This window comes from Hippocampus bargibanti, linkage group LG06 (genome assembly GCF_051943395.1).
Source record: "Hippocampus bargibanti isolate YZ-2025 linkage group LG06, ASM5194339v1, whole genome shotgun sequence".
In the NCBI taxonomy this organism is placed as follows: domain Eukaryota; kingdom Metazoa; phylum Chordata; class Actinopteri; order Syngnathiformes; family Syngnathidae; genus Hippocampus; species Hippocampus bargibanti.
In genome coordinates this window covers 24,944,912-24,957,519 of record NC_142739.1, presented here as the reverse complement: position 1 = coordinate 24,957,519, position 12,608 = coordinate 24,944,912, and the positions used below count along the sequence as shown (strand labels likewise).

Below are 12,608 nucleotides of genomic sequence, written 5' to 3'. Positions count from 1 at the left end.
ACAGAATACAGATTGTATTGAGTTTTAGGACTACATAAACATTCAATGCAGCGTAAGAAACACTACTCTGTTCTTTCATCAGAAAAAAATAAGTTAATTCCTAAATTATATGGACTTTAAATCCATATAATTTCCCTTCAAGGGGTCGGTCGCCACAGCGAATCAGTAACCTCCATCTTCAGAGGCTTGATTCGCATGTTTGTTTTGGCCAAGCTTTTATGTCGGATGCCCTTCCTGACACAATAATAATAATAATAATAATAATAATTTAAAAACTCTCAAGGACACTTTACAGTCAGGGTATAAGTTGCAGTGATTTTAGCAACTAATAACTTTTATGTGACCCTGACCTCACTACAGTGCTTATAATAATAATCATCACCATCTACTGTACTTTTCAAATTAGACGACATCTGCATTAGGTTGCTCACACTTGAACTTCATGATAACCGGCAATTTTCCATTGACTCTAAACCTGGAGTTTTACCATGCATTTCTCGCAATTTTCGCAAAAATACCCTGATGTAGCGACTGAGGACAAATAGAAAATTGCAAATTGAGAGTCTGGAGTTACATGAGCTTGAAATGAGGGCGGCTATCCAAATTACAATGCAATACATACATACAGTGATGCCTTGGCTTACGAACTTAATTGGTTCCCAGACAGTGTGTAAGGTGAAGTGTATCCTAAAAATTAATTTCCCATAGGAAACCATTAAAATGAGAACAATCCGTTCCCAGGTCCCCATAAAACATAATTTTCTACTTTCTAATTTTCTAAGCCAAAAAACTACACAAAATATACCTAAGTATAATAATTTTGCTATGGCATTATAATTAAAGAAATAAACAGTAATGTATAATAAAGTCCTTTTATTTACCTTTGTGATGGTCGTTGATGGCTAGATGGAATGGATAGCTTTTTCCATATTGTGATATTGTAACAGCAACAGATGCAGTGAATGGCAGTGAATGAGTTAATATCATGAAAATAAAAACAAAAAACAAAAGGACAGTATGACACAATCAACACTTGTGTTATTCTTCAGTTTACAAAGGAAAAAATGAGTTAGTAGCAAAAATACTAAACAAACGCAAATCAATTCAATACAAATAGAGTCATGTTCACATTTTTATGAAAAACATCTTTAATGATATTTAACTCATTTGCATGAATTTAGAAGCAACCCGGCTATTGATCAAGCCTGATATTTTTTTCTAAACAAGAGTGCCTATACAAAAAAAAAAGACGCAACATGCGCATGAGTGTTATTACTCCGCCTTACGTTGTGGTGACTTTGTTCAATTCGAATGAGATCAAAAATGCAAATGACACACGGGGTCGCTACGAACAAAACTTTTTCCATCCTCTCTACTTATAGAACTCGTGCTCCTGTTCATCCTTTTTGATTACCGTCTTGTAAGCCTTCTCAAAGTCTTTGGCCAGGACGATGTAGCGGTTCTCGCGGACAGCCAACATGCCGGCCTTAAGACAGAGAAAAAAAAAGAAGAAAAAAAAGACATGAATCTTAGTTTGATATTTTTTCAGTGCTGATGCGGTTGTTCGGGGCACTCACCTCTTGGCAGATGGAGTTGATGTCGGCTCCAGAGATTTTGTCTGGTCGGGCTACGTCTGTAGAACCGGTTAAAGGATAACCGACACCATTTTTTTTGTTTCCTAACTGACATCAGAAAAACTTTTTATAGCATCTAAAATACCCCAAACACGCAGGCTGATATTTTTAGTCAAATGCAAAACACCAATAAAAATGACTTAAAGTGTCCAAAAATTACTTTAAAATGACCTCAGAAAGCCAGGACGTCTTGCTTAGCTCGAGAATCAAAACAATGGCTTCAGATTCGGAGAAGATGCTTTCTTGCTACTCATCCAGTTATGAATGTGATTCAAATAGTTCTGAAGAGGAAAGCATAAATGTTTGCAATCGATTAAAGAAGTCCTTCTGTCTCATTTTGAGGCGTCTGGACTGGACAATGTAGCGCCCAGAAAATGCACAAGATGGCGCCAGAGCTCTGTTGGAAATGGGCTGATTTGTCTGCTGGGAATTTGTGTCAACTACTATCAAATAGTAGTCTTGGTGCAACACACAACGATTCACCATCGCGTGATTTATGTTTTTTTCCTTCTAATTTCGCCATCAACATGAAGTTTTCAGACCAAACAAAGTACCCAAAATGCATTGTGTGTCGCTTTCTCGGTCAGGAGCGTTCCATCCCAGGCATCGTCATCAACTTAAAACGTAAAATATAGCTATATGCCGTGAAATCTTTATAAAATACGCTCAGTAGAAGTCATTTGAAGTGTTCTTGATATAACACGGTGTTACTAACAGCCTCAAGATTTTTTTCGTTTTTATCTGGTGTCTGTCAACACAATTGTAGAGGAACCAGACAAAAAAAAGCTCCACATCCTGTTGAGTGGTCATCACACATTTCCTCTCATGTGGCAGGCAGTTGGCCGACATTTTGTGTTCATGTCAACGAATATCGCTCAAAGCGTCAACACTCCCAAGATTTTTTTGGAGGGGGACTTAATGAGAAAGAGCTTTTCTCGAAAAAAAATACTGAACTCGGCTACAAATAATCATCAGAGGAAATAGGTTAGGAATTTCGCAAGTGCGGGCGACCCATCGGACGATTGGTTTAATATGTCAGCCTCGCAGTGCAGATTCACAAGGTTCGATTCCAGCTGTGGCCTTCCCGAGTTGCAAGAACGCAAACAAATGCGCACAAAATCCTACGAGACCCTCCGCACCCTGCCCACCACCTTTTCCAGCTACTCCCCTCAGGCAGGCGCCAACGATCCATGCGCACCAAATCCAGCAGACATTTGAATAGCTTCTTCCCTCAAGCCATTAACTCTCAAAACAGTAACCCAAATAGAACTGTATAGTGCCTCCATTTTGTGATGCTACTAGTGCAGCGTGTTCTACCGGAGACAAATTCCTTGTGTGTTCTACATACTTGGCAATAAAGATGATTCTGATTATGAGTTGGGTTTGCATGTTCTACCCCGTGCCTGTGTGGGTTTTCTCCGGGTATTCCGGTGTCCTCCCACATTCCAAAAATATGCACGGCATTTGTAGTTGTCTGATGAAGACGGAAGTACACGCCGAAAACTGTCATCATAATCATACATTTCTTTTATAAGCGCCTTTCAAAACTCTCATGGTCACTTTACAGTCAGAGGATACGTTTTTTTTTTTGTGGGTGAGCAGCGACAGCCACACGTGCAAGCGTTCACTCAACCCGGAGTAACTCAAATAGATAGAAAGCTCGCCAGCTAGCTAGTTAATAGCTAGCTAGCTAGATATGTAGCTAATAGATAGCTATATAGCTAATATAGCTAATAGATAGCTCGATAGCTAATAGATAGCTAGCTAGATATCCAACTAGTTAGTTAAATAGCTAATAGACAGCAAATAGCTAGCTAGCTAGATAGCCAGCTAGATTTGTACAATTATGACAATTAAACCAATAACGCCACTGTCTGTAATAAAAGAATCCGTGACAAATTTTAAAAAAATCTGCACGGCAGGTTACCGGAACACCCTCATTCACCGGTGTCCAAGTCAAGGCCCAGGGGCCAAATCTAGCCCGCCATATCATTTTATTCGGCCCGCGAAAGCAAATTAAACGTGTAAAATTCCATTATGCTAGCTAAAGTCCGAACCAAAATTTCAAATTGTCCCATGTAAACCACAAAAAAGTCATTCTTTTTTACTTCACATTTGAAAACTACAGGTAGCTATTCATGTCTTTGAGAGTTTTGAAAGGCGCTTATAAATTATTATTATTATTATTATTAATTTGTTGTGCACTCTATGTATAATATGTGGAAGGGGTCAAAAATTGTAATGGCTTTCCCAAATTAATAAGGGCCCCAAGAGGAAATTGTAACTACAATGCTCACGACAAAAAAATGAGTTTGACACCTTGCTCTAAATCAAGGGTGTCAAAGTCATTTTTTTTTTTTGCTGCGGGCCACATTGTAGTTACGGTTTCCTTTCAAGGGCCGTTCTGAATTTGGGGAAGCCATTAGAATGTTTCATCTCCTCCCTCATATTACATATAGAGCGCACAACAAATTCATGAATAACTAGTTTTCAAATCTGAAGTCAAGAATAATGACTGTTATTGTGGTTTACATACGACAATTTGTAGTTTCAGTTCAGACTTTAGCAAGCATCATGGCACTTGACAAGCTTGATTTGCTCTCGCGGGCCGGATAAAATGAGATGGCGGGCCGGATTTGGCCCCCGGGCCTTGACTTTGACGCATGTGCTCTAAATAATCCCTCGGTGTGATTGTATAAGCAAGGATGGTTGTTTATGCCCTTATGATTGATTGGCAAGATTCGAAAAAGCACGGCTGGATAACAGTCCATCTACATAAACAAACTACAAAAAAAAGGATACAGTCCTCCAGGTCCACCTCCTCAGAGAGGTTCATTTTGCTGGTGATGGTGGAGAAGATGAGACGCTTTTGCCGGCGGTCAGGCAGTGGGAATTCGATTTTTCGGTCCAGGCGGCCAGGACGAAGCAAAGCCGGGTCCAACGTATCTGCTCTGTTGGTGGCCATGATCACCTAGTACAGGTAACATCCGAGTTACGACCGGGATCCGTTCTGACAAAACCGTCGTAAGTCAAGCGGCCGTAAATCGAAAAGCATTCAAAATGGCTGCCGCGAGGATCATAAAAAATGACACTCATCTCCTATACGACAGGATAGAATGTCAATCTGTTGTTTTTAAGCAATGTTTTCTATTAAATACTATTATATACCAAAATGTTGACAGTTCATTTATGAATCTTATAACTTTTAGTGTCACTTTAATCATTTTATATTTCGTATTATCGATCTTTATTACTGTGTCGGCGCACACGCTTTCTGCTGACCAAATACGCACGGCTTCCCACGCATGCGAGCTTTCCAAAAATCACTTTCCCTGCTAATGGAGAAGCCAGAAGAGGTCACCTGTCTCAAAGAGGAGGCGGCGGCGCAGCTCGGCTACAGTTTGCGGTTTCGATGTCTTGTGGAGGAGGTTGAATTGGACTCACCTTAACGTTGACGTTCTGGTCAAAACCGTCCATCTGATTAAGCAGCTCCAGTAAAATTCTCTGCACTTCTCGGTCAGCTGGAGAGGCAATGTTAAAGATATACTTGTGTAAAAAATACACATATTTCAACTTGTCAATCATGAAAATATGATCTTTGCTATTACAGTGATACCTCGGCTTACGAACGCTTTAGATCACGAACATTTTGCCTCACGAACATTAAATTCGCGAGAAAATGGTCTTGGCTGACGAACTAGTTTTCGGCGGACGAACCAAACCACACGGCGCCACGGTGGCTGGCGGACTAGTTTTCCACACCCACTTTCTTTGAGTGCAGACGTGGTTTGTTATCGAGTGGAGTACTTTTGCTGTTATCGGACCAAAAAAGACCCCACCCACAGGCTAGTGTTAAGCCGAAGAGGACACAAAAGAAAATCAGGGTTGAGCAAAAGAAGGAGATCATTGAAAAACACGAACGAGGTGTGCATTTCTGTGACTTAGCGTCCCAGTACCAGTATGCTAAGTCTACCATTGCTACGTGAGGCTAAGGGTGTTTCTGTGTTGTCTAAGCAACAGTCACAAGCAATAGAAGAGGTTGAAAAACTTCTGGCTAGCAGGGGACCGTGTGAGTGAGGGTACTGTCGCCGAGAAAGCACGGCAACTTCACTCGAATATCATCCAGAGGAAACTACATCAACGGCCATCACAAAGGTAAATAAAATAACTTTATTATACAGTAAAGTTTATTTCTTGAATTACAGTACGATATCACATGCATTATACATAAAATAATGTATATTTTGTGTAGTTTTAAAGCTTATTTAGTAGAAAATCATGTTTTATGGGGACCTGGGAACGGATTATTCTCATTTTAATGGTTTCTTATGGGACATAAATGTCCGGTAGATGAACTTTTCGCCTTACACACACTTTCAGGGAACCAATTAAGTTCGTAAGCTGAGGTATCACTGTATTTTAAGAAAACCAAACAAGTATTTGATAATCAATTAAACATTTAGAATCAATCTTGTTTGAAAAGTATAATGAAATCTAAGACGTTGTTAGTAACTTCAAATATGCACATCTAAGCTACATTCCTAACTCAAATTACAAACTTGCGTTATTTTTTTGACCTAAGTCTAACTCCTGGAAATACTTGGGAATATTCCTCGCAAAAATGACTGTTGTTTTCTTTTAGATTTCACACTTTTTGTTGATTTTTCTCCGGCAGATGCTATTACATGACAATGATAAAAACAACGGTAACTGTTGACTCTCGATTCCTGGATTGACCCGTAGCATGCGCAATTCATCTAAAGAAAACTAATACGATACATAGCGATCTCGTGTTTTGAATGAACGTTGAGTATTTACTATTTTGATTTTGACTGATTGTTTTTATTGGAAAGCGGAATTTTCATGAATAAACCGTAACCCGGAATGGGATAATGAAAACCGTACTCATTCCGGCAAAATCGGAGTAGTTGGCAGGTAGGCATTTGGTCCCGGATGACCACCGCATTTGACATTATTGTACCTCCGGTCTGTGCATCAAATCGCTTGGTGGCGATGGCATCTATCTCGTCGATGAAGATGATGGCGGGCGCGTTTTCCTTGGCCAGCCGGAAGACGTCACGCACCATGCGGGGACCCTCACCCAGGTACTTCTGAACAAACTCAGAGCCCACCACGCGGATGAACGCCGCTGCACAGAGACAAAAAAAAATGACAGCTGCTTTTAATAATACATTTCATTTCTAAGCGCCTTTCAAAACTCTCAAGGGAACTTTACAGTCACAGGATAGGTTTTTCTGTGGGTGAGCAGTGGCAGCCACACGCGCCAGCGTTCACTCAACCCGGAAGTAATCCAAATACATGGAAAGCTAGCTAATATATAGCTAATAGCTAGCCATCCAGATAGCTAGCCAGATAGATAGCTAATAGCTTGCTAGATAGTCAATATATAGCCAGCTAGACAGATAATAGATAGCAAATAGATAGCTAGCTAGCTAGCCAGATAGCAAATAGCTAGCTAGATAGCCAGATTGAGCAGCGGAAGCCACACGCGTCAGCGTTCACTCAACCCGGAAGTAACTCAAATACATAGAAAGCTAGCTAATATATAGCTAATAGCGAGCCAACCAGACAGCCAGCCAGATAAATAGCTAATAAAAAGCTAAACAGCTAATATATAGCCAGCTAGACATGAGAATTGATTTGGCGGGAAAAGTTCAACAACCAGCTGCTTCACAGGCTCATTTGAACGTCGAAATCAACACACCTGTTGTGTGGTGTGCCACAGCTTTCGCCAACATGGTCTTGCCGCATCCTGGAGGTCCGTACATGAGGACTCCTCGGGGTGGGTCGATGCCAATCTGTGTGACAGACACCAAATATTTGGTTGCTTTATTGACAATGTACAAAATTTCAGACTGGTTAAGAATGTGTGTGTGAGAGACCTGCTTATAAAGCTCAAAGTGTGTAAGTGGAAGTTCCACCGCCTCCCTGACTTCCTGCTTTTGGATGTCCATCCCTCCGATGTCGGCGTACATCACGTCAGGTTTCTGGTCTAATGTCAGTGCAAAAACAGCAAAAAGGGCAAATCAGTCGCTGCCTGTAGCCTGTTGGCAGGTTTTATCATGGTAGGGTTCTACTTCCTGTTGGAGGTATCGCGCTTGATGCCATGTGGTTGCTTTTATTTTGGCAAGTTTCTACTTTTGGATGGAGATGACTACTCGATTACGCACTTCTGGTTTTATTTTGAAAGGTGTTTATGTCCTATGAAACATTACTTTTTTTCCTTTTACTTATTTTTTGGAAGGTTTCTACTTGTGGCTGGAGACCATCTCTTGAATACAAACTTCTGGTTTTATTTTGAAAGGTGATTGCGTCCTATGAAACATAACCCGTATTATTTCCTTTTATTCATTTTTTGGGAAGGTTTCTAGTTCTGGTTGGAGATGACTACTTGATTATGCACACGATTTTATTTTGAAAGGTGTTTGCGTCCGATGAAACAATCACTTATTTTTATGCATTTATTTTTGGGGGAAGGTTTCTACTTCTGGTTGGAGACGACTACTTGATTATGCACGGATGGTTTTATTTTGAAAGGTGTTTGTGTCCTATGAACCATAACTTTTTCTTTTATTTATATTTTTGGGAAGGTTTCCACTTCTGGTTGGAGACGACTACTTGATTATGCAATGATGGTTTTATTTTGAAAGGTGTTTGTGTCCAATGAACCATAACTCTTTTTCTTTTATTTATTTTTTTGGGAAGGTTGCTACTTCTGGTTGGAGACGACTACATGATTATGCACTTCTGGTTTTATTTTGAAAATGTGTTTGTGTTCTATGAAACATAACTAACTTTTTTAGTTTATTTTTTTGGGGGAAGTTTTCTACTTCTGGTTGGAGACAACTACTTGATTACACACTTCTGGTTTTATTTTGAAAGGTGTTAGCATCCTATGAAACACAACCACCTTTTCTTTTTCTTTTACATATTTATTTTTGTGTGTGGAAGGTTTCACTTCCAGTCAGAGATCATCACCACTCGCTGTGTTCATATTGAAAGGATTACATTGCTTGTCGACGTGGAGCAGATTTTATTTTGGTAGGCTTCTGCTTGCTCTTAGCCACGCACCAGACTTTATATTGGTATATTTCTACTTGCTGTTGATTGCTTTGAACTGCAGAGATGATCGTATTTTGGGAGTTTGTTTTTTTTAATGTTGATTTGAATGTGTCATGATGTGACAAGCAACATGCAACTGATTAAAATCCAGTTGCGACCCTTGACCTCTGAACAAAGATGTTGACAGTATTGTTAGCTTCTGGCTGGAAATGTTTATCCTCCACAGATGCGAGTGCTTCCAATACCTGAGGTGAGCATCATGATGCTGCTGTCGGCTTCGGGGGGCAGGACGTCTACAAGGGCGTTGCTGTGTTTGTGCAGCGCCACCGAGGCGTTGGGTTTCAGCAACTCGCGGTCGATGGTACTCAGGATGCGCACGTAGTAGTTTGACCCTAAAGGGGGCAAGGGGTTTGGATGGTGACAGGCACAAGATGGCGACAGGATGGCGGTGTACTCATTACAACAACAGCTCACATTTATATATATAATTTAAACACATTTATGCTTTTGGTGTCTCTTTAAATGTGTATTGCAATAAATAATTCAAATGTAGAATGTCTGCAACAGTGGCGAGTTCATTTATGTTTTAAAGGACAACCGACGCCTCTGGCCAAGTTGTGTCCATAATTTGTAAAATCACTTCAAATGACTTCTAATGAGCGTATTTTACAAAGATTGCACCGCATATAGCTATAATTTACGTTTTAAGACTTGCGCTGAATATTCAGGAAGTATTGTTTTCGAGTTGGTGACGATTCCTGACGTGACGCCCCTGACCGAGAAAGCGACACACAATGCATTTTGGGTACTTTGTTTGGTCTGAAAACATCGTGTTGATCCATGTTGATGGCAAAATTAGAAATAAAACACATAAATAACCCGACGGTGAATCGTTGTGTTGCACCAAGACTACCATTTGATACTAGTTGACACAAATTCCGAGCAGACAAATCAGCCCATTTCCAACGGAGCTTGAGCGCCATCTTGTGCATTTTCTGGGTGCTACATTTGAGTCCAGACGCCTCAAAATGATATGGAAGGGCATCTTTAATCGATTGCAAACATTTATGCTTTCCTCTTCAGAACTATTTGAATCATATTCATAACTGGATGAGTAACAAGAAAGCATCTTCTCCGAATCTGAAGCAATTGTTTTGATTCTAGAGCAAGGCAAGACGTCCTGGCGTGACGTCACGAACAAGGGGGTGGGACCTTCTGAAACTCGCCATCTCCAAGGTAGTTTTGAAGTAATTTTTGGACACTTTAAGTCATTTTTATTGGTGTTTTGAATTTGACAAAAAATATCAGTCTGTGGTTTGGCTATTTTAGATGCTATAAAACGTTTTTCTGATGTCAGTGAGACAACAAAAAAATGGTGTCGGTTGTCCTTTAAAGATGTGTATTGTGATGCATAATTCAAACGTAGAATGTCTGTAACAGTGGTGAGTTCATTTATGTTTTAACACTTCTTTTAGAATCAAAATGTATGTTCAACACTTGACCAACCCCGCAGAAAAATTCAAGCCACATTTTAAAATGGGAAACGTCTGAATGGGGAGGAACCGTGTCAAAGGGTTCAACTTATAGCGTGTGTTTTGCTTTTTATTTTTGTATTTTTCTTTTGTGCAGAAATTGCTCATTTGAGTTCTACCTGTAGTGGAGCCAACAATGGCCGTGTTCTGGTCCACGGCTTCTAGGAATTGTCCGATGACGAGCGGGATGCTTTGTATCCTTTTCACCTCCTCCTGAGCGTGGAGGAACTCCTTCTTCAGGTTCTTCTGCTCATCCTTGATATACTCCTCTTGCACCTCCAGGAACTCCAGCTCTTGCTGCAGCTTCTGTAAACATGCCAATGAGTGAAGATCCATGAGAAAAACATGACTTTGTATGTTTAACCTACACCAGCTGTTCATTTTTCCATTACACAGTTCGTATTTTATGGGTGAAATTAAAGATTGATGACTTCTCTGACCTTGTATCTGCTGTAAAGGTCCTCCAGGTCCTCTGGTTCTGGTGCCAGGAAGGACAGACCGGTCTGCGGACGGGAATTCAAGATTGCCGGCATTTCCTCCTGTAATGGAAAAAGCCACAGGTAAACAAATAAGCACATTTTCCAATCATTCATTTTCTATCGTGCTTGTCTTCATTGTTGGAGACTATACCAATTGACATCGGGTAAGAGTCGATGATGTACGACAATGATCGCCATGCACCTCTAAGCACAATTTAGAGTCTTGAATGAACCCATCATGCGTGTTTTTTTAAGATGGGAGAAAGGAAATCTGAGTACTTCAGGGAGATATTTGGAAACTTCACATAGGCAGGCCAGAGCAAAGAAGAAACTGCATCAGAAGTGTGAGCTCGATGTGCTGAACACCATTCCGCATGCTGCCAAATTGATAAATGTTTAGTATGCTCATTTTAAAGGCTCAATATCGATGAAAATGAACATTTTTGTCCAAGTTATCAAGCACAACCAGGCGAATAGCCTCTTAGCTAGCTGATAGTAAGTCTCGTTTGACAGCGTGGAATATGAACACATTCTCTTGTTTTGATTCACCAACAAACAAATATAATCGGAAAGCGATTAACCACAAGTTTTTAGTATTCTGTTGGGGAAACTTTATGAAAGCAGAAGGATCTGTTAGCACCACGCTAACGCTACCGGCTAACTTGCGTGACAGAGCGATCGGCCAGAATGAATTGGCAGCTTTCCGTTTTTCACGTTATTAAAAGACTACAACAGTGAGAGTTTCGAGAACACAAACAATATTAAACGCTTACATATATGGAATAAAGTTACCGACATAATGTTAATGTACGCACAAAACAAGAAGCAAAGTGGCGAAATCATACCGGGCTCTTTTCTACAGTCATAGTATCGTCCATGTTGGATTATGACAGTGGTTTGACGCCGTGACGTCATACACAGACGTAACGGAGGTTTCTGGGTAATGTAGTTTTGTATAGTTGATCAAAAATACGCATCAAAACAAAATTGCGACTGGTGGATTTTTACGGAAGAGAATCTTGCCAACCTTATTTTTTCTTCTTCGTTGGCCCTAATCCTCTTCCCTATGTACTTGTAATTTATTCTCAGAAATCTAATTTTAATAGTAACTCTACGTACTTTTTAAATACATGATCAATTGGAATGACAGTATCTTTAATATCGAGAGATTATTCATTGATTTGCGGTTCAATCTGAATTTAGAAGAGAAAGAAATGTTCGATTCAAGTGTAAAACACTTTTGTTTCTTTTACCTATTTTTGGGGTGGAAGGTTTTTCTTCCGGTTGGAGACAACCACTTCATTACGCACTTCTGGTTTTAGTTTAAAAGGTGTTTGGGTCTTGTATTTATTTTTTTGGGACGGTTTCTACTTCTGGTTGGAGACGAGTACTTGATTGTGCACTTTTGCTTTTATTTTGAAATGTGCTTGCCGAATATGAAACGTGACTACTTTTTTTCTTTTATTTATTGTGGGGGGGGGGGGGGGATTTCTACTTTTGGTTAGAGACGACTACTGTACTTGATTATGCACTTACGGTTTTATTTTGAAAGGTGTTTGTGTCCTATGAAACATAAACTCTTTGTTCCTACTTTTATGTATTTATTTTTTGGGGAACGTTTCTACTTCTGGTTGGAGACCACGACTTGATTATGCAAAAATGAGTTAAAGTGTCCCAAAACTACTTCAAAATAACCTCGGAGATGCAGAAGGTCCCGCCCCCTTGTTCGTGACGTCACGACAGGACGTCTTGCCTTGCTCTAGAATCAAAACAATGGCTTCAGATTCGGAGAAGATGCTTTCTTGTTACTCATCCAGTTATGAATATGATTTAAATAGTTATGAAGAGGAAAGCATAAATGTTTGCAATTGATTAAAGAA

At 40.0% G+C, this 12,608-nt stretch overlaps 1 protein-coding gene across 1 annotated transcript; it reads right to left on the bottom strand.

The window, feature by feature from the left end:
• Positions 1–1,124: 1,124 nt before the first annotated feature.
• psmc4 (proteasome 26S subunit, ATPase 4) lies at positions 1,125–11,631 on the bottom strand. The gene is made up of 11 exons (XM_088999197.1): positions 11,574–11,631; positions 10,690–10,788; positions 10,369–10,555; positions 8,963–9,109; positions 7,538–7,647; positions 7,360–7,453; positions 6,616–6,783; positions 5,079–5,155; positions 4,437–4,605; positions 1,578–1,633; positions 1,125–1,486 (listed from the first exon to the last, which is right to left on the bottom strand). Exons 1-11 carry the CDS (start codon positions 11,604–11,606, stop codon positions 1,373–1,375), a joined length of 1,254 nt encoding a protein of 417 aa, XP_088855323.1. The 5' UTR covers positions 11,607–11,631; the 3' UTR covers positions 1,125–1,372.
• Between the last annotated feature and the right edge of the window lie 977 nt (positions 11,632–12,608).

Excerpts from the sequence above, each read along its gene's own strand:
- psmc4 (XM_088999197.1), bottom strand. The coding sequence starts at position 11,606 with ATGGACGATACTATGACTGTAGAAAAGAGCCCG. Across the intron at positions 10,789-11,573 it reads TGACTGTAGAAAAGAGCCCG|GAGGAAATGCCGGCAATCTT; the intron begins GTATGATTTCGC and ends TTTCCATTACAG. Across the intron at positions 5,156-6,615 it reads ATTTGATGCACAGACCGGAG|CTGACCGAGAAGTGCAGAGA; the intron begins GTACAATAATGT and ends TTGCCTCTCCAG.